Source organism: Crinia signifera, chromosome 1, assembly GCF_055691185.1.
Source record: "Crinia signifera chromosome 1, ASM5569118v1, whole genome shotgun sequence".
In the NCBI taxonomy this organism is placed as follows: Eukaryota; Metazoa; Chordata; class Amphibia; order Anura; family Myobatrachidae; genus Crinia; species Crinia signifera.
In genome coordinates this window covers 421818231-421839604 of record NC_139217.1, presented here as the reverse complement: position 1 = coordinate 421839604, position 21374 = coordinate 421818231, and the positions used below count along the sequence as shown (strand labels likewise).

The 21374-nt window shown below is 43.9% G+C and overlaps 1 protein-coding gene across 3 annotated transcripts in view; it reads left to right on the top strand.

The window, feature by feature from the left end:
• Positions 1-21374, top strand: part of ZFYVE16 (zinc finger FYVE-type containing 16) — a 48768-nt gene that overhangs the window by 15146 nt on the left and 12248 nt on the right. For 2 of the 3 annotated variants that reach the window (XM_083151865.1, XM_083151866.1), the window contains exons 4-15: positions 1741-1837; positions 3210-3317; positions 7309-7460; positions 7706-7949; positions 9669-9791; positions 9922-10077; positions 12378-12602; positions 12979-13061; positions 13306-13410; positions 15304-15454; positions 19220-19300; positions 20611-20773. In XM_083151865.1, coding sequence (XP_083007991.1) covers positions 1741-1837; positions 3210-3317; positions 7309-7460; positions 7706-7949; positions 9669-9791; positions 9922-10077; positions 12378-12602; positions 12979-13061; positions 13306-13410; positions 15304-15454; positions 19220-19300; positions 20611-20773 — 1688 coding nt within the window. The remainder of the gene's footprint in view (positions 1-1740; positions 1838-3209; positions 3318-7308; positions 7461-7705; positions 7950-9668; positions 9792-9921; positions 10078-12377; positions 12603-12978; positions 13062-13305; positions 13411-15303; positions 15455-19219; positions 19301-20610; positions 20774-21374) is intronic. The other variant, XM_083151867.1, reaches the window with a different exon arrangement.

The window sequence follows — 21374 nt, the reverse complement described above, 5'->3', positions numbered from 1 at the left end:
GGAGAGTGTTAAACCCTTTGTTCTCATAAATCTAAATGTTTGCCAATAAACCTACTATTAAAACTGCATAATAAAGTAAAATGTTTCTGAACCAATAAAACTTGTAGCAGCACTGCATCAACAACCTAAAAGAACAGATAATTAAAAAACACTTAAAAAAACAAACTATATTTCGTTTAAAAAAAAAATGTAAAAGATGCAAGTCTCACTTAAAAGGCTGCAATGTGTTTCTTGATGCAGCTGACTGCTCCCTCAGACAATGAAATCAGTAGCAGTAAGATTCTAAATAGTTTATTTTTGTTTAGTTTTTAGAAAATGAAAGAATTTCTGAATGATTTATTCATGCAACATTACATGTAATACAGGTTGAGTATCCCTTATACCGAAATGCTCGGGACCACAAGCATTTTGGGTAAGGGATTTTTTCGGATTTTGGAATATATATATTTTTTTACTTACTAACCTGGACTCCAGGAGAGAAGATTTCCATATGCGGAATCTTTATAACACTGGCTTTGACGATCCTGAAACAGAACCATCCTTGCGGTTATATATACGTTCACAGGCTGCACTACTCCCTGCTATAATAGTATACAGTAACCCATTATTATCTGACGGCGGCCTTCAGGATCCTCTTCAGCGGCATCTCTGGTCCCAGGGGTGCATTGCGTGAGTGCGCAGGCGCGCCGGTGACATCACTGGCTCACTCGCGCAATGCACCCCTGGGACCAGAGATGCCGCTGAAGAGGATCCCGGAAGCCACGTGGACATCGGGGGACGAGGTAAGTAAAAAAAAAAAAAAGGGTGGGGGACAAAAAACGAAATATTTTGAAAAACCATAGTTTTTGGAATATTTCCGTTTTTCAATACACGGATAAGGGACACCCGACCTGTACTGTGTTACTGACTTATTATTTAAACCAGGTAATAATGGGTTACTGTATAATATTATAACAGGGAGTAGTGCGGCCTGTTAACGTATATATAACCACAAGGATGGTTCTGTTTCAGGATTATCAAAGCCAGTGTTATAAAGATTCCGCATATGGAAATCTGCTCTCCTGGGTAATGTGCCCAGAGCTCATTATTTCAGTCAGGCATGGCCAAACTGTGGTCCTACAGCTGTTGTGAAACTTACATATCCCAGCATGCATTGCCATAGTTTTAGCATTCCCTAATAGTGGCTGTGGCATGATGGGACTTAGTTTACAACAGCTGGAGGGCCACAGTTTGGCCATGCCTAATTTACGTAGACTCCGGCGAACAGCCTGAGGCAGTAGGTAATGTTTTCTGCTTGCAGAGTTGCCTCTGCCCCACACTTTATACTATGTGTGTTTATCATATATCTTGCTTTTATCTCTTGTCGTGGTGTGTCCGGCCTAGTCAGCTGAATGCAATAAAAATAAATGTACAAACGTGACATATTACATGTACTGTGATGCTGTTCTAGAGCCTAGACAGAAAGGGGAGAACAGACACAGGCGTACCAGTGTATTTCATTCTTTTGCGGATTCTAATTGTGAGATCTGCTTCCTGCTGCATTATTTAATTGCAAGCCTGTACATCAAGAAGAAAGCAATGAGGATGTATTGTTCATGAAGTCAATTAAACGTTATTACCTGGGTGTAGTTGTACTTTGGTCATTCTCCAAAACTGGTTTTATGTAGTCGTACGTAGTTCATTAATCAGACAGGTGCAGGATGTTGACAACAAGCTCATTGACTATGTTTTGTTGTTTAGGTTTTCTGTGCTGTATGTTGTAGTCAGAAGTGTAAGCTGCAGTACATGGATAAAGAAGCCAGAGTGTGTGTGGTCTGCTATGATTACATTACTAAAGGTAAGCATCGTGTCCTTCTTCCCTCTGTAGTGCATGCCCACCGCTGTCACGTTCACTCACTCACTGTGGAACTCTTTGTGGGTTAGCACCTCTCGGTTAATGTGGATTTGGATGTGATGGCCGTCTAACATTCCAATTCATTCTTTATTACCTTCTCTAACCACCAAGCCTAACATTGTAACAGATTTGCGTAATACGCCTTGTGCAATTTACAGCCTGCCATACAGTAGATGGCAGGACTGCTTGTTTGAAACCTTTCAATTTGGATCTTTAATCTATAACGCAATTCAATGTTTAATATGCAGAACCGTATTACAGATTGAGTATGCCTTATCTGAAATGCTCAGGACGATGAGCATTTCGGATAAGGGATTTTTAAGTTTTTATTGGATTTTTTTTTAACATACTTACCTGGTCCCACGGGGTCCACGGCTGCCTTCAGGATCTTCTTCAGCGGTCCCAGGGGTGCATTGCGTGAGTTTGCAGATGTGCCGGTGATGTCACCCGTGCAATGCACTCCTGGGACCTCTGAAGACGATCCTGAAGGCCGCCATGGACATCAGGGGACTTGGTAAGTATGAAAAAAGGGCAGGAAAAAAATTCCGACATATTCTAAACACCCCCCCCACAGTTTTTGGAATATTTGGGATAAGAGCTCTCCGGATATTGGAGACTCTGCCTGTATTAACGTGGTGCAAAGTGATGTGCTGTGACCATTTGCAGCCAAGCGCATGTCCTATATGTTGCCATGTGCATTGATGGCCGTCCTCTGTTCCAGTGGATCGAGCTTTGTAGACACCCATATGGCTAAGGTTAATTTGACAAGGGGTTTTTCAAAAGTGTACACCTTCTTTAATGTCTAAACAAAAAAGGCACTTGTGAACTGGCGCAAATAGATGCTGTAATTAATTAAATAATCAGCAGCCTGTAGGTCCCCTGGAGACCATCAACCTCCAAATAACAGTCACCGATGTCTGACTGATTGCCCACTCGATTTGTATTGGAATAGGTGGCCGGGCACCAATATTATTGTGCCCTGAGATACGCACATCCACATAGCGCCAGTGGTTCCCCAACATCTTGTCTTTTTGAGTACCTTCTTTAATGTGCTTGGTTTCCATGGGTTACAGCACGTGCACTATTTCTATACACTTCTGCTTTGTCGATCAGTGAGAGTGTGTCTTGCACAGTACTGTCTACCTCTGTATACTACTTCTGTCTTGTGCTGAGTGTGTTCCTGAGTCTTTGATGTATCTGTCTGTCCTCTTGGATGAAGGTGTCTTCCTACCTGACAATTCTTTGTCTTCCCACTACTTGATAGACTGCTGCAAGCTAGTGTCATATGTTTTCTATTTTGTTTCCCTTACTTTAGTACAGGCTAATGAGAGGATGATGAGCCCAACTGCTCCTAATCCAAATCCCATTGTCCCCTCTAAATCCTGTTCTACCATCCCATCTTTGGCGCAGGCCCAGGCCGCAGGTACACCTAACTCTTCTTCACATACTGTTAGTGCCCAGCTCGGTTCTTGCACAGTCTGGCGCTGAAGGTAAATCTCAGCAAATTACGAGTTGGAACATGTTGTTTGGCGAAAAACATGAGCACCTACAAGTTCAAAGGAGGAATAAGCACTTATATCATATTCCTACTTGATAAAACCGGAGTGAATGATCTAAGGATCCAGTGATCTCTTCAGAAGTGAAACCGGATCATAGGGATTATCCCAAAGCTGGAATTGTGTCTCTTTAACACTAGACAATAGTGGTCAAAAGGTTTTCTAAGGACATCATTTGTAGCCATGTGTATCTTAAGCGCGTTTCCATTATGTATACAGAGCAGTGCTGAATTGCTACTAAAAGGGTCCAAACACACTGAGCAATTATGCCCAGCGTGTATGGACAGTAGGGAAGCCAATCCCGGTGCATTTTTTTTCAATCCCGGAATTCGGGATTGAAAAATGCCCAATCCCGGGATTGGCTTCCCTAATTAGAAAATACGCCCGGCCGCCCCGCATATTTACTTACTTGTGCGGCCGGGCAGGTGGTCGGGGAAGCTGGGAGGGTGGGCGGGCGATTGCTGATGCCAGGAGGCGGCCACTTCACGCCGCAAGCTGGCAGCAGGATCCAGGCAGGCGGGCGGGCGATGACATCATCATGCTGCGTGCCCAGGGCGGGGCTGTGCAGCTGCTTGGCCTGCTCAGCGTGACCTCTGGCCACGTCACTCAGCGCAGAGCCACAATGCCGGGACGGGAGTAGCCGGGCAGCATCTGAGCATGCGCAGTCTAATTCCGAAATCCCGGGATTGGAAACTCAAATCCCGGGATTGAAATCCCTGCGTTTTAGGGGCCAAATCCCGGGATCCCGCCGATACCGATCCTGGGATTGGCCACCCTAATGGACAGCGATGAACGCTGTAATCGCTGGGGGGAAAGCCGCTCAGTGCATACAAACTGAGCGGCTTTCCCCCTGCCTGACGCCATGAGCGAGGGGCAGATGGCTTTGCATAGCGCAGCGCTATGCAAAGCTGTCCTCAAAGCCATTCATCTGTTGATAATACCAGCAGATGAGCGGCTTTCCCAGTGATGTTGCAGGTGCGCGCAGCAGCGCTCACCGACCGGGCCATACACACTGGGCGGCTTTGAGCTAAAAGCCACTCAAACCTGCTGCTTTGAGTGGCTTTCAGCTCAAAGTTGCCCAGTGTGTATGGGCCTTAAGTCTTCAAAGTAAAGTAATCACACTAGGTGTAAGGGTGCTCTATATATCCCTTTGTGACAGTAGGGCAAAGGGTTCACCATATCAGCAGCAAGGTTAGTAAATAATTGGGATGCTTGCTACTCAACATGAAACATCCACATACGGGAAACTACGTAGGACACGTTGATGCCGCAATGTGAATAGATGACTTGGCGAAGGGGCTAGCGATGGGCACCAGAGGTTTGCATGAGTTGTATGTGCCTATGTTTATTCATTGTCCAAACACCCCATTCAAATTTGGCACCATGATGTATTAATGTTCAATTATAATGTTCATTCTAGCACCCTGCATCTTTCAAAAAGGGGTGGGGTCCCCCTCAAAATCAAAACCAGCCCTGGATGTCTGGGCCCTTTTTGCTACTGAAAAAGGATGGGGGGCTGATGAGGGGAGGTCTATATAGTGGCTGGTTATGGTTCCACACACTCCTGATCTAAACCCAAGTCAGTGATAAAAAGGACTGGACTGTAGTTTTATGCTCCAATATTAGAGGACAATATGATAAGCAGTTATGCTATAAAGGGTTGACATTGAAATGGCCAACACGTGACTTGGCCAAGTTTTTCATGTGTATTTGGTGTACATGTGTAGATTTCATCAGGTGGACTCCAAATTAGTTACGTGGCTTGCTTCACTCACCATGCTTCAGTCCGGACTCCCATTTGGAGTATGTTTGGATGGTAAAGTGGGAAAAAGAAAAATTAATAACAAAAAAAACTCATGTCAACCTTTTGCTGGTGTGATACCATGGTAAATTCTTATTGCCATACATGGGCTTAATTGGACACAAATACATATGTCAATTGAAGTATACAAATTTGAAACCGTGCACGGGAGGGAGAGCAGTTGATTTACCGTTCAGGTGTTACCTCCTGACAAACAATGCAATACAAATGTAACAGGAATTACCGCTCTACTGGCACACAAACACAACAATGTATCTTCATTCGAAGATACATTGTTGGGTATGTGTCCATCTCAAATCACCTCTCAGTAGAGCGCGTATTACCATTACATATGTCAATTGGGTATTGTTCTGATCAGAATTCTATAGCTGGTGTGGCAGGAACAGCATACTTCCACATGAAGGTATTGTGGAAGATCCAGTCCATGATTTAGAACAGCAGCATTAGGGCTATCGAGATCCAGTCAGGGTTTTTTGTATTGTGAATCGCTCTCTGATGATTAACAGCACTTGTTACTTCTTGCTCCCAATGCCTAAAAGAGGCTGGGTGATAGGTGGGGATTACATATAAATACAAATATAGCCAGGTCAATTAATTGAAGTTTAGTTAAATATAGCACCCAAAAAAAGAACAGTCGCTGTGAGCGACGCTGGCATTTTTAGTGGAAATTTTGAGGATCTCGTATAGCAATGTTGGCACTCAAGGGGTTAATAAAAAGGTTTGTTTGGCAATTTTCACACCTATTTTGACAAATTCCCTTGCCACTCAAAGGCTTAATGGCCCTCAAGCAGAGCGTTAGTATGGAGGCACAGATGCTGTTTATCTGTCCGGGAAGGACTTCTCTGCTGGGGATCTGTGCCAGAAGCTGCGCACACTGTGTGAAGGAGACTGTACATATTGGTGCTGAACAAGGATTTATTTCGTTTTGGCACCCTCTAAATAAAAGCCCTTGAGCTGCTTACACTTTGCTGTGCTGTGTCTAAGATCTTGGTGTACATGCTGAATACGCAAGACTGTTATAAACTGTAAGCATTAAAATATATTCTGGTTGCATCCAATGAAATCCTTTTTTTTTTTTTTTTTTGAAGATGTAGACCATGAGGAATTTATTTAAATGTTATTCAGAAGTTTGTATTCAGAAATGTGAGCTGAAATTTTTTTTTTTTGTTCATGTTACCTTGGTATTCATCGATGTGCAATAATGGAAGTCCTTGGCATTCTCCTTTTTCTAACATCCTTGGGGAACACAGGATACAGCGAGGTATAGTGTACGGGCTAGTGCAGTACTCGGAATCCTGGGACTGGAGCATTAGTCGTGTACAGTCCGTCTGTGGCACTGCCGTATTAACTGTCCATGTGCTGCCAGAGGAAATCCGTAGCTGTGGAGTAATGGCGAACCATCTGTGGTTCTATGTGCTAATCCTAGAAAAGTAGGAGCCAGTCAGCTAGTAACTGTCATTTTATAAACCCAGCCTTGTAACATGGCAGTTGGAGCTGATTGGTTGGTATTTTATTTCTCCACTTTCTCACCAAGGCAGGTGTGTACACATGGGGCAATACGGTCCTTGAGCAATTTTGGCATAATATCTCTCAGCACTAAATTGCTCAATGTACTGGCTTAATATCTCTTAGCAATATATTGCTCAGTGTATCGTTTTCATCAGCGACAAGTGATTTTGGTTGAAAATTGCAAGCTATTCTGTCTCTACCTCATTTTGACTAGAACTCGCTGGTTGCTGGTGCACAGTGCATTGTACACCAGCGGCCAGCAATTTTTACACCATTGAGGGCTGGCTGCAGGAGCAAGCTCCTTGCAATTTATCCCCCACAACACAAAGAAAACCACTGATATGGTCGCTCAATCGCCCCGTGTGTACAGGACTTTACAGTTGTGTGTGTTGCCTTTATTAGTAAGCATACCCTATCATTATTATCTTTTCTGTATGTATTGTTATGCTCTGGCTGTGTATCACAAACTTCCTATGCAAAGTTGTTGAGCCTCTAGTAAGCAAATTTTATTATTGTTAATATTTAAGGGATAAATCCGAAAGAACAAAAGCGGGTGTGGTTTGCCGATGGCTTGTTACCCAATGGAGAAGTTGCCGACACAAGTAAGCTTGCCGCAGTCGGCAAGAAAGTTTCACAAGACTCCAGCCCAGTTACTCCAAGCACACCAGATTCTGCCATGGTGAGAGACTATTTATGTATGTGTGTGTGTGTGTGTGTGTGTGTATGTAGTTATTTTTTACCTATTATATACTTAATTCGTAGATTCAGTATAGTAGTTATAGTAAACCTTTGAAATGTTTATTTATTTCATTACCCCTCCACTCCATTTACTTACATAACAGAGACACAATATCCGCTACAAAGAGGAAGACAGTTGGCTTTTGATCTGAAAGCAATAACTTGAAATTGAGTTTCTTTCTCTAGGCTGCTGGATGTTACCAAGATAATACAAAGCAATCTGAGCCACCAGAAAAGTTGGAGACTAATGTGGAAGTGTCCAGTGTGCCGTCCTCTTCCACTGAAGAAACACCCAGTGTGTTCCAAGTATCCTCAGCATCGGACTATAAAATGCTGTGTGGGGTTGACAAATGTGTGAGCAGAGAACAGAGTCTTATCCCAGATGAGGAGCGTTTGCCTCCTCTATTAATGACAACCGGAGAAAGCGGAGGTAATTGTAGTTTTATTATGTTTTGCAAAGATTCTGTGTTGGTACGGTGTATGCTTTGTATAACCCCATAACGCTAACTGAAGAAATAAATAGTACTAGGGCGGCTTCTGCATCCATGAGGTTGAAGTCATTTTGAGGACTTTTTAACAGCTGTCTCATTACCTTCCGTCTTAACCACATGATGCCCAAGAACATTGCAGGCCATGTCATCGTGTTCACGCTGTTGTCATTTTGTCTAGAACAGTGTTTTTCAACCAGTGTGCCGTGGCACACTAGTGTGCCTTGAGCTGTGCCCCCGCATCTAGAGATGCCGAAACCAGTTTACAGTCACCATCAGTTCAAATGTTATTTACTGGTCTCTTCTTTTCATGTAAAGGGCCAATGTGTTTTATTTTTGTTACCTGTGGGGACCAGTGTGATTGTTTTTAATGTGGGGGCCAATAGTTTTTTTTTTTTCCTGTGAGGGTCAATGTGTTTTGCCCTGTGGGGATCTCATGGTGTGCCTTGGCAATTTTAAAGTCTTATTTAGTGTGCCGCAAGGTAAAAAGGTTGAAAATCACTGGTCTAGAACCTCTTTCTTATTCTGATGCAGTTGATCATGAATACCAATGTAGATGGCACACGGCATGACCTTGCCGAGCACCAAACTGATGACATAGGTTAAGTTTCAGGGATAGGTGCTTTCAAGTTTGGAACTTCTAAACCCAACCCCTGTATGATGATCAGACCCTTGTAGAGATCATTGTTGGATCACAGACTGATCTCTAAGATCCAGGAGGCTGGGTATGGCCTTAAGTGCTTTGTGTCTGCTGCCCCAACGGCCTTGTGTACTCTTCTGTTTCTGTGTTTCCATTGCTTGCTTTCTAGATGCAATGACAAGGAGGATGCCTCCTGGGGGGAGATTTATCAAACAATCTCAAGTGTGAACGAGTGTAGATGTGGCTTATAGCAACCAAACAGCTTTGTAGTAGTGTATTATATAAAGTACATTTTATAAAATATGTAGAAGCTTTTGCTTTGTGAAAATTTATCTACTTCACTTTTTATACTAGTTGATACATCCCCCCCCCCCTTTAAGCTCCGTGCACACAGAGCAATGTATCGCTCAGTGTCCCATTTTCATCTGCGACCAGAGATGGTCGCTGATGAAAATGAGACATTGCTGGGGGAAGAGCCAGGGGAAGCCGCTGGTCGCAGCTCCTCCGACCAGCCACCACCCCAGGGCACTTCCATCGACCGTCGCCCTGTATATGGTTTCTTAGCGAATTGAAATTGCTCCGTGTGTACGGGGCATAAGTATCCTGCTGTTCAGATCACGATCCCAGTTTGGCCCTCTAGAAGTAGATTTTCTTGGCAGGAAATTGCTCATGCTGGCCCTATATTCTAAGAACTTATACAATGAAGGTCCAGAACATATTAAAAACTTTTCAATTGCCTTCTGTAGGGTGGGACATAATGCTAGAACACCAACTATCTTTCATTTTACTTTGTTCTCAAGAAAAATTAATCATTTTGTTTAACATATAAGAACTTGCTTTGTGGAAATTAAACATGGACTGATGTGAATATTTTTTAAATAAAGCGCTGAGTGACCCGTCCTCGCTGTATTAAAGTCAATACATTCATTACCCGGATGTTTGAAAGTAAATGCAGCTAATTTGTTGATTGTCTAGGTCTGTTTATTACCAGCGCTCAGACTGAGACCATCTTGTGTTGCAGATGCTGTAGTGGAAAACAGTCCTACGCATGCAGGGGTCATGTTGCTGTTAGAGGAAGGTGGACCAAACCCGCTAACATTCATCTTAAATGCAAACCTGCTTGTCAATGTCAAGATGATAACTTGTAAGTAAGAACATAAAGAATTCTGAGCCGCCTCCTGGAAGTGGATATTCTCTTATCCTCCTTTTGCATGTCTGTTAGCGCTCTGACGGACAGATTCGTTAAGCATAGTTCCACTTTTGTTATTATCCAGATGCTGCAGAAAAATGCTGGTTCTTCGCATCTAATGGATTACATGGCCTAGGCCAGGCTGAAATTGTAGTACTTCTAACGTGTTTGCCAAACGAAGACTCCGTTCCAAAGGATATATTTAAACTTCTGATGAACATTTACAAGGAAGCACATAAAGGTAAGCTTACACTGTCTAAGCTGCCTATGTCCAGGGTTGATGGAAAGCTAGTATTTTATGCTCGATCATCCCTCTATTGTCAATGATCTGCTCATAAAATAGTCCCAGCTGACGATTGGTTGCCAGTGTTTGGGGTTACAGTAGGTGTGCGTCCGCTATGTGCTGCAGCCCCTCCTCTTCAATTGCCACTGGTTTGTCTGTATTTCATAACTATATGAAAGCAGGGGCAAATTGAGCTGCTTATAAATGAATGATTGTTTCTTAGTTGCATAAACCATACGTTACTTCCTCGGTCATTGGATAACATTAGATGTTATAACCTTATTGGTGGGATTAAATAGAGTCAGAGTCCACTGGAAGTGCGGGATACCAGACGAAATTTGATTGCTTAAAAAAAAAAAAAGAAGAGTTTGGCTGGTATCCCGCACTTTCGGTGATTTCTGACTTTATATTACATCCTGATGTATATTTTAATTTGACAGCTTTGATGGCAATGAAAACCTTCTATCTGCTAATTCCGTGGGCTACACTAACCCTTAATAATGAAATACTCACACACTGTCTGATTCTGAGTTGCATGCGATGCGGTTATTCACTAAAACGCACCGTATCGCAAATGTAAAGTAAATATAGTGGGAGTTACTGGGTAGATATTGAGAAAGTGGCTCCACATGCACGCAGAGTTTGTCCATGTTATAGGGCTAACAGTTGCGTGATGCTAAACTGGTTGCGAAAGCGGCTTAATCGCTCACAATGGGAATACTGTGACAAGGAATCTGCTTTGTTACAGTTGGGGAAATTTACTAAGGTCAAATGCGCTACGAATGCAGCCATATGTACTCATTCGATCTTGACCCCTTTGGTTGGTATGCCTGGTAATTTTCTGGGCTTAGCAGCAGCTTGCTGTCCCGGAAAATTTACGGGCATACCACTAATATGCAATAGGTGCACGCCAGTGGTGTCGAGGTGGGCACCACTGGCGCACCACCTCTAGAGGCCCCCCCGTCACATCCCCACAACCCCCCCCATCTCCTCTGCTCCGGTGATCGTGTGACAGAGCTCCGCTGACCCTTGCCTCCATTCACTTTTCAGCAGTAACGTAGGCGGCAGGCTCGTGAATGTTCGGGGCAGCTCATGGGGACTCAGGAGCGCTCAGAAGTTCAGGTGCCCGAATCCTCCCGAGCAACTGCGAACATCCCAGAGCCTACCGCTTTAAAGTGAATGGTGGCTGGGGCAGCGGCGGCAGTACAAATACCGGAGCGAAGGTGAGGGGGGGGCTCCTACATTCTGTTGTGGGTTTTGCTGGGGCATCCCAGAGCCTGCCGTCTGTGGTCGCCGCTGTAAAGTGAATGAGAAGGTGAGGGGGGGGGGGGGGCTCCTACATTCTGTGGTGGGTTTTGCTGGGGCAGGACAAACCTGCCCTGGTAGGTTTGTCCTGCCCAACAAAACCCACCACTCTAGGGGATAAATTTAACCAGGAACCCTGAACGGCAAATTTACAATTGTATGTAAGTATGGCATGCTCAGCTGAATTCGGCTGACCAAATTAATACACCATTGGTAGAACTTGTCCGTATATGGCCATAGAGTTTTGTGATCTGCAAATTTACTATCATTTGTACTGCTGAATTCAGCCAGCAGCCCCGTGCAGGCTTCTCTGTGTAATAGCAGCCCCGAAATACAGGAGAACAAACAACTGGGTTCCCTCTGTAATTTTTAAACCAGCACCAGGCTCCAACAGCCAGCGGTGTCATGCCACAGCCGGTGAACACTTATTAAATAAGGTCCTACAGTCAAAGCATGCTATCTTGTAGATGGCAGCGCCAATAATGACGGGCAAATAGTGCCCTGCACTGATACCTCTTCTACTCAATAAGAACCATTCATACATTTTGTCCCTGAGTGTCATCAGCATAGAGATGATATTGGAGGCCAAAGTCGCTGATGATCACCACTGGTCATCTTTTGTTCCTTGCAGAAGAGTGCTATTTCCTGTGTTTCATACATAAGTGTGTATTCTCCAGAATATCCTGAATGTCCAGAATGTTCTTACACAAGTTGGGAAGGAAGTTCTCAAGAGGGCCCCGTCCCTTCCTCCACCACTGACTGGAAAACCATGTTCAACTTCTCATCACATAAAGAATCTATGTTCTCTATTGTCTAGGAGAAAAGGGGTTTTAAACAAATAAACATTGATATCGAAATTGTATCAAAGCCTGGAAAGACAAATATATATTTTCTGTTTCCACTGGTTTAGCTATAATACTAATTTAAATGTGTGTATTTTATTTATTTACCAGGAAAATATATAGGCAATTTGGAAAATATTACATTTACTGAAAGCTTCCTGGGTAGCAAAGACCATGGCGGGTTCCTTTTCTTCTCGCCAACCTTTCAGGATCTCAGTGGCTTACCTGTACCAAATAATCCATTCTTGTGTGGCGTCATCATCCAGAAGATGGAGGTTCCTTGGGCAAAGGTCTTTCCCATGCGTTTAATGTTGAGATTGGGAGCAGAATACAATGGTAAAAATTGTTACTTTTATATATCCTATTTTGTTATTTTTTATTTTTTGTACCTTAAAAAAAAAAAAAATGCTTTCTTAATATTCTACAAACCTAATCCGAAATGGGGATTTTTGCAAATTTACCATGAATGTCCCTTATCCGTATTGTATACATGCATTACTGTACGTGCCTCTCCCCAGCCATTATGGAGGCTCCTAGCCTCTGCTGAAACTTGTAGTTGGGGAGCCCCAAGTGTTGGGGAGCCCCAGTCTGGTCTGGATGGAAGCTATATAACTAAAATTTTATAAAAACAGTAATAATTCTACAACCCCACAAGTGGTCTGCAGCGCCGTACATCTGTCATAACGACTTTTTTTCTTTGATTTTTTTCAAGTATATCCCTGTCCTATAACAAGCCACAGATTTCGAAAATCTGTATTTGGAGAGATTGGACACACTATCATTAACTTATTAACTGTAAGTACATTTCTATATTTCGATATTGATGTGCCATAGTGCGAGTTAACTATTTAGTGTACTAACACAAACGGCAGGATGTAATACAGTTCGAGTTGACCGTGGTGCGGGATGGTGGCCTAAATCGGACATATTGTGAAGGGGGCAATCAGTCGGCGCCCCGTAACTTCAGCGAACTTTGACTGTATTAAATCTTGCCGCACATGTTGTAGTATTATTATTATTATTATTATTATTCTTTTAGGACCTTCGAAATTACCAGTACACAATACCACAGGTAGAAGGTTTGGTAATTCACATGGAAATGGGAAAAAGCTACATAAAGATACCTTCAAAGCGGCATAATGAGGTGAGTGAAATGCATATTCTCTAAATCCCCAAGTGCTTTCAGGGATACAGTCATATTGACTTAGGTCGACAGGGTCATTAGTTCGACTTTTATAAGGTCGACCGGTTCATTAGGTCAACATGGGGAAGGTCGACAGGCAAAAGTTCAACGTGGGGTCATTTGACTGTTTTATGAGTCGACGTGTGCCGACAGGCGGTATTTCATGCCCTACCATCCACTAGGGTGTGGTGGGAGAATAAAACCGTGCCCGAAGTATGGCGAGCGGACGCCGTGCTATGTTGACTGTGTTGACGCTTGAAAAAAACAAAAAACATGTTGACTTTTCACTGTCGACGTAATGACCCTGTCGACCTAACCCATGACGACCTTCAGTCAGGTCGACCTAAATGCAAGTCGACCTAATGGTGTAGACCTAATGCTTATAGACCTAAATGCAGTCTGATGAATGATCCCATTCCGTGCTTCCATTCCCCAAATGATGGCACTGTCCATGTTACATCTAGCCCTATCGTACACAATCACACATTACTGGTACACTATTGTCCAGTAATACTCTGTGCTGCTGAGAAAAGTCTACTTTCTTAATTAATATTTTTTACCTGTCAGATATAGCTGGTTAGACTCAAACATACCAGGGACGATCAGCTAATGCAGACAGTACTCACATTTAAATATATCTATTTGTTGTTGTTTTTTTTATTATTATTATTATTATTATTATTTTAATTTCAGGAATGTTTTTTTTGCTTTCATAAAGAAGTCCAATATTTTCATCCATCTGGAAACAATATAGAAGGGATCATAGCAAATTCTTACTCTCCCATGTTATCCCAGACCTACTCTAGCATGTGATTAATACCTTGCTTTATATACTTTGTGTCTTTAAGAATTTTCAGTCCCCTTTCCAGTAAATCAATTTACAAAGCGATGCAAGTTGTTAGCAGTATTATCCTACAGTGTTACACATTGGGCCTGATTCCGGTTCACTCGCAAAATAAAAATTTTTCTCTAAGTGGGGTATTCAATCTGGGGGTCACGGCTGTTGAGAGTGCTCGACAGCCGTGACCCTATTCCTTTCTCGGTCTGCTCGACTGAGAACACGCAGGCGGGATTCAATGTCCCGCCTGTAGTGAAATGAGAAGGGGGCGTGGCCGCGAGTAGCAGCCAGGACGGGGCGAGCTGCAGCCGGCCACTCGTCACTTCCCAGCCGTTCTCGGCAGAACGAGCCCGACTGCTTGTGAAATAGGGTTCGTTCTGCCAAGCTCCCCTGTTCAATGCTGTCAGGGAAGCCAGAATTGAATAGGGCACGGCGGCCATCTCCCCCTCAGGAGATGGTCTCCGGTGATTGAATGCCCCCCTAATGCGTAAAACCATGTGCGCTGCAGGTGGGGCAGATGTAACATGTGCAGAGAGAGTTAGATTTGGATGTTATTTTGTTTCTGTGCAGGGTAAATACTGGCTCCTTTTACACTGCAATATAGATACAGTTTGAAGTACAAACCCCACCCAAATCTAACTCTATCTCTATATGTTGCATCTGCCCCCCCCCCCCCCCCCCCCTGTAGTGCACATGGTTTTGTCCATTAGATAGAGAACTTACTTTTGTGAGTGAAACAGAATCAGGACCATAGTTAAATAGCTACATAGTAGTTAAGGCCAAATAAGGACTTGTGTACATTGAGTTCAACCATTAGTTGACATATATTGTTTTTATTGATAAAAAAATATTGTCAATAGCAATCGTTAATTAGGAACATATATGTGGGTCGTCTTTTTATATCATTTACAAAGCTATTGATTTATTTGCATCACAAACTCGCAAAAACTTTAATAGGCAACTGTAATATATTTATAGTCCTTTCCTTTTATTTCTATTTTTTTTTTTTTTTAAAGATACTTAAAGTAATTCATTCTTGCAATGAACACGTCATAAGCATCGGTGCCAGCTTCAGTGCCCAGGCAGACTCCCACCTGGTCTGTGTGCAGAACAGCGATGGAATTTATCAGACACAGGCCAACAGTGCTACTGGGCTGCCCAGGCAAGGTGAGGACCCAACCTGAATACTCAATGTCTACATTCTAAAGAGCCAGTAATACTGTGCTATTGGTTTATCCAGGGTAAAAATAGCATGTTCTAATGCTTACAGATATGTATTTGTTTGCAAGTATCCTTGTCATTCAAAGAGGAAGATAATGTCCTTTTCTAAGAAGCCATTACTAATCCCAAGAGGGCCTCTTGGCTAGTGATAAGGTTGTGGTATGGCGGTCCAACAGGGGGGATCCCGACGGTCCGCATCCCGACTGCCGATGCTCCTGCAGGCAGGTGACCACAAAAAAGACCCTTGCAGGATCGCTGTACTCACTACACTGTCGGAGCACCGGCAGTCGGGATACTGACCGCCAGGATCCCCCCTGCCGGGCAGTCATACGGCAACCAGTGATAATGTGTTAATATAAGCTGTGGTTCGGATTGCTAATTGGCTTCAAATTTGGTCTCAACGTCATTAATGTGCGGACCCAAAGTGACTATTGATTTCATTCCGTATCGGATCTTGGTGAAAAATGTGGCAGATATTACTTGCTATCTGTTTGTGTTAACATTTTACTACAGAAATAATTGTCCTCTCTATAATCTGAACCCCAGCACTAACCAATCCAGATCTTTATTATTTGGAAATATGTGTTCTAACAATTGTACAATGGGATGGCTGGCCAAAGGATGAAAACAAATGTTGCTTGTAAAATGTATTAGAGTAGTTGGCTCAATTTCCCAGCTCCCATCTCATATAATTTTTCTCTTGCATCCTGTCTGGGGTATAGACGGCGCTGTCTGAATACAAACTAAAATTGGGTTTTGGGCTGCCCCTCTCTGGCAAGGAGTTGGGAACCATTTTGGAGTTTGGGGCAGTGGACAATAGTGATCACAAATGGCAGCTGCAGGGTTTGGGTGCAGTGATGCGGTGTCTATGTCTCCAAATGTTTGGACTTGGGCTGAGGCAAGATTTCCAATAAACATCTTGGAGTTATGGGCCACTCATCAGGCTTTTCTTCAGGCACTCTCAAATTTGAGAGGCCACTCAATCCAATCACACAATGTCACAGCTGTGGTTTACATCCACTATCAAGAGACTATGGTAATTGTAAAAACTAATGGATGGAAAGGCACGTGCCAGTTATCATCCGTGTTCATCCCAGGTGTAGATAACTGGGAAGTGGATTTTTGAAAGGTTTATTCCAGTATGGTCCCTTCATGAAGAGGTTTTTGACCAACACATGGACTGATGAGGTCTGCCAAAGGTTGTCTTGAATGCCTCTCGATGCACGAACACTGGCATACACGTGAGAGATCCAAACGCAATCCTCCTTAGTTTTTCTTAGTATTCTGCCGAATCTGCTGCTCTCTTGTGTGTTCAAGACAAAAGCAGAGGGAGTTCCCTTTTGGTGTGGCCAAAAAGCAGTAGTGGTGCACAGACATCCTCAGCATGGTGGCGGCTCATTCTTGGCGACCAACCAACCAAATCTTTTCAGTCTGGGTCTGTTTTTCCATCAGGACTAAAGCTGGTTTTGATGGCGTTGCTTTTTCATGATTCTCTGAATGAAGGGTGTCTCTAGTGAGGGTGTACAGACTATGATAAAGACCAATGAGTCCACCTCTGTCCCAAATGATCACATTGGAGGATATATATCTCCTGTTGTGAATGGAAGTGAGCCCATACATTTATCTTTGCTCATCTGCTGTCATTTCCTGCTGGTTGGTTTGGAAAATAGGTTGAGACTGTCTTCACAGACTGTTCAGCTTGGCTGCTATACCGGTACTTTATGTTCAACACTTCTCAAAATCATGGATCTCCACTTTTCAACCTGTTTTTTTTTTTTTCTGACCATTTCTATAACAGACGAGGGTACTTGTGTATTTTGGCGGCGCCCATCGCATCGCATACCATAAGGCAGGGGTGGCCAAACCGGTCCTCGAGATCTACCAACGGTCCACGTTTTCCAGTCTCCCTAGCTGGTGCACAGCTGTAGTCATTACCAACTGTCACATTTTAAAACATGCTGCATTCATTCCTACTATAGATCCACAGGCTGCCTGGAAAATCTGCACCGTTGGTAGATCTTGAGAACAGGTTTGGCCACCCCTGCCATAAGGCATACGATGCAACGCGATATTGTACAATGCCATACAATTTTAAAATTGTATGACATTGTATATGGCATACAATGCCATACAATGCGATGCGATGCGATTAAACATTGTATAAGCACCCTAATGGGTGCTTACAATGTTAAATGCACCCCCCCCCACTATAAACGTGAACCCGAAGCGTGGCGAGCCCGCGAGGGGCGGCGGTACGCGTCCTCCGACCTTTTCATACCCCCACTATCCACGTCGGCGTGGAGTTGAGAATAGAAAGTGTGGCGAGCCACCGAGCCCGAAGCGTGGCGAGCGGACGCGGATACCTGCGAAGGCCGCGAGGGGACTCCGATACCTGTGAAGGTATCCGCGTCCGCTCGCCACGCTTCGGGCTCGGTGGCTCGCTGCGCTCGTCACACTTTCTATTCTCAACTCCACGCCGACGTGGATAGTGGGGGTATGAAAAGGTCGGAGGACGCGTACCGCCGCCCCTCGCGGGCTCGCTGCACTCGCCACGCTTCGGGTTCACGTTTATAGTGGGAGGGGTTGTGTGGGGGTGCATTTAACATTGTAATCACCCATTACGGTGCTTAAAAGCACCCTTTAGGGTGCTTATACAATCTTTCATCGTATAGGGGGCAAAAATCGCGTTGCATCGCATGCCATCGGGTGCATGGCATGCTATGCGAGACGATTAAAAAATCGCGCGATGGAAATCGGGGGCGCCGCTATAATACACAAGTACCCAGACGAGTTTTTGGGTTTGACGGCTCTTTCTTGCAGGTCACCGGTCTTCATTTTTCACCAAGACAAGGGGTTTCTGCTTACCAGACCTTCTTTTCAGGTCATCCCATGGTTTCATCTTCAACATGGATATTTTGATTCCAGCTATAAATGCCATATGGACCAACTTGATGTCTGTGGGCCAACTTGCATATATTTGGGGAGAGTTGTTTTGTATGCCGTAAAATGGACATCCTCCTAGAGCTCTATGATGTGCACAAAAGAGGTTGGCCAGTGGCTTAAGAGTTTATTTCCAGATGACGCACAGGGACCTCCCTCCCTGACAAGCAGATGTTTCTGTGGGGGGCCCAGTTCCAGATGGTCTGGTGGCCAATTTTACCTGATCAGTGAGCACCTCTGTGGTGGGGTGACACTGCATCTGTGGAGCTACATTATTATGCAAGACACTATCCCATTTTTATGAGGTTCTACAAATGTAATGTTTTTGTAGCTAGAGACACCAGTTTTGGGTGAATATTTTTCTTAGGGGGTGTCTATTAATATCCCCATGGTAACCAGTGTCCCTCTTATAGAATTCAAAAGAAAATAGGATTGTTGGTTCCCTCCCTTTTTATGTTACACTTTTTTCTGGTTCTCTCGTTTGCGTTCTTTTGTTAGGAGTGTTATCTCCTATGGCTTAATTAAAGTCTAAACTAAAACACGGTGCGATGTAGAGGGGTAGGAGACAGCCCACAAATACTTTTTCCAGCTACTTGACAATGCCCTCTACACCTCATGGCATTCGGTGTTCCCAAGATGGGTTGGTGGTACCAACAATTTTATTATGAACACACAGTATTGTGGTATCTCCTTTTTTTTTTTTTTTTTTTTTTTTTTTTTACTGTTTTTTTTTTTTATTTAACATTTTTTCTTCTCTTGTTTTCTTTTAAGTTACTGGAGCAAGTTTTGTTGTTTTTAATGGAGCCCTAAAGACTTCATCTGGATTCCATGCTAAGTCCAGCATAGTGGAAGGTATGTGTAAATGTTCATTATGTCCAATGTTCTAGTGTGCAATGAATAGCCTTAGGAATGTACAAAGGCTTAATATTTGCATATCATCTACTTTTTATAAAATTATTTTGGTACTTGTGTAGTTTCACGGCGGCAGCCTAAGCTACGTTATCAGCATAATCTGCCGCCGTGAAACTACACAAGTAACTACCATACTGTTGCTGGGAACTGCATCTCTGTCCCCGGCTTCCCTGGCAAGCCTACTCAGCGCCTCTCACACCGCCGTCGCCTGCATGATTCCCTCTCTTTGGCAGAGAGGGGATCAGACGCTCCAGCAATGAGACGCTCCTGCGTCTGAGTAGCTATTACGGCAGGGTACAGCAACCCTGCATACAGGGTTAGGGTTTCTGTAGCGCCTTTTCAAACCCCCACTATCCACGGCAGCCCGAAGCATGGCGAGCGCAGCGTTCCCAGCAAGGGAGCGTGTTACGCGTCCTCCCGACCTTTTCATACCCCCACTATCCACTTCAGCATGGAGTTGATTTTATATAGTGTGGCGAGCGGACGCGGATTACATGTAAGGTAATCCATGGGGCTCGCTGCGCTCGCCACGTGTCAAACAGATGGAGCACCTCTCCACGGCACCAGCATGATCCCCTCTCCAAAAGAGAGGGGATTTTGCTGGCGACGACGGTGTGAGAGAGGCGCTGAGTAGGCTTGCCAGGGACAGAGATGCAGTTCCCGGCAACAGTACGGTAGTTACTTGTGTAGTTTCACGGCGGCAGCCTACGATGATAACGTAGCCAGGGACGCTTAAGCGGCCGCGGGAACACTACGCTACTTGTGACAGAATCAGCGTAGTGTTCCCGCGGCCAGCGTAGTCAGAGAGGAATGCTACGTTGACGGCGTAACTGTCGCCGTGTAACTACACAAGTACCATTATTTTTTATTTTGATGAATGCTCATGAATTGCGGCTCATGTGAAGGTGTATACAGATGTAGAAGCCCCAGTTTTGCCATGATGCGTGCTCAAAGGTAGCGACAGCAATTGAGTGCGTCCAGATGCGAATATGACCACCCGGAATCACACAATGCAAAGTCTATGGATCGTGGGAGTGACTATTCTCACGTGCCTGCTAACGTGTGCACTCACCATGTCAAACCAGTCGCCCCTGCAATTAGTTGAAAATAATGGATACATCTGTATAAAACTAAGGTTTTTTGTCAGATGGTCTGTCTTCTAAATCCCTTGCAAAAGGTCTTGTTCACCATTCATTTTGACACTTTTCAGTCTTTTTAATAGATATTATCTGACTTTATGTATTTATCAGATGGGATAATGGTACAGATCACTCAAGAGATCATGGAAGCTTTACGGCAAGCTCTGAGGGACAAGAAGGACTTTAGGATAGCATGTGGAAAAATAGATTCAGGAGACTCGTCTGAAGAAGTGACCATTTGTTGGGTAGAACCAGAAGACCAGCAAAATAAAGGGTAAATAAAGAGAGAAAGATAGATTTGTTATTCCACTTTTTATTTTAATATTGCACATTATACCTTAACAGGCCTTTGTTACACCTACCCCCTCTACATTGCAAACAACTAGCCAATCAACACACAATTGGCATTTTTAAAACACAGCTGTTAACATGACAGTTAGGAGCTGATTGGCTGGTTGTTTATCACTCTCCATTTTATCACTTTTTTGAAGCTTTATACATCTGGCCCTAAAGGCCCATACACACTGGGCACCTTTGAGCTGAAAACATCAGGTTTGAGCGGCTTTCAGCTCAAAGCCACCAAGTGTGTATGCCCCAGCGATGAGCGCTGCTGCATGCTCCCGCAACATCGCCGGGAAAGCTGTTCATCTGCCGGTTATACCAGCAGATAAGCGGCTTTCAGGACGGCTTTGCATAGCGCTGCGCTATGAACGCCGTCCCTCCTTGATGTGGTTTAAGCCTTCGCTATCTATGGATAAATCTTGTTGTATTAGGCTGTTCTATGGGCTTTGTAATGTTTAATCCAAATCTGTGGGCTCCTTAAAAGTAAAGGGAAGGACTTCTAAGCAAACACACATAGATTGATGTGCCCACGC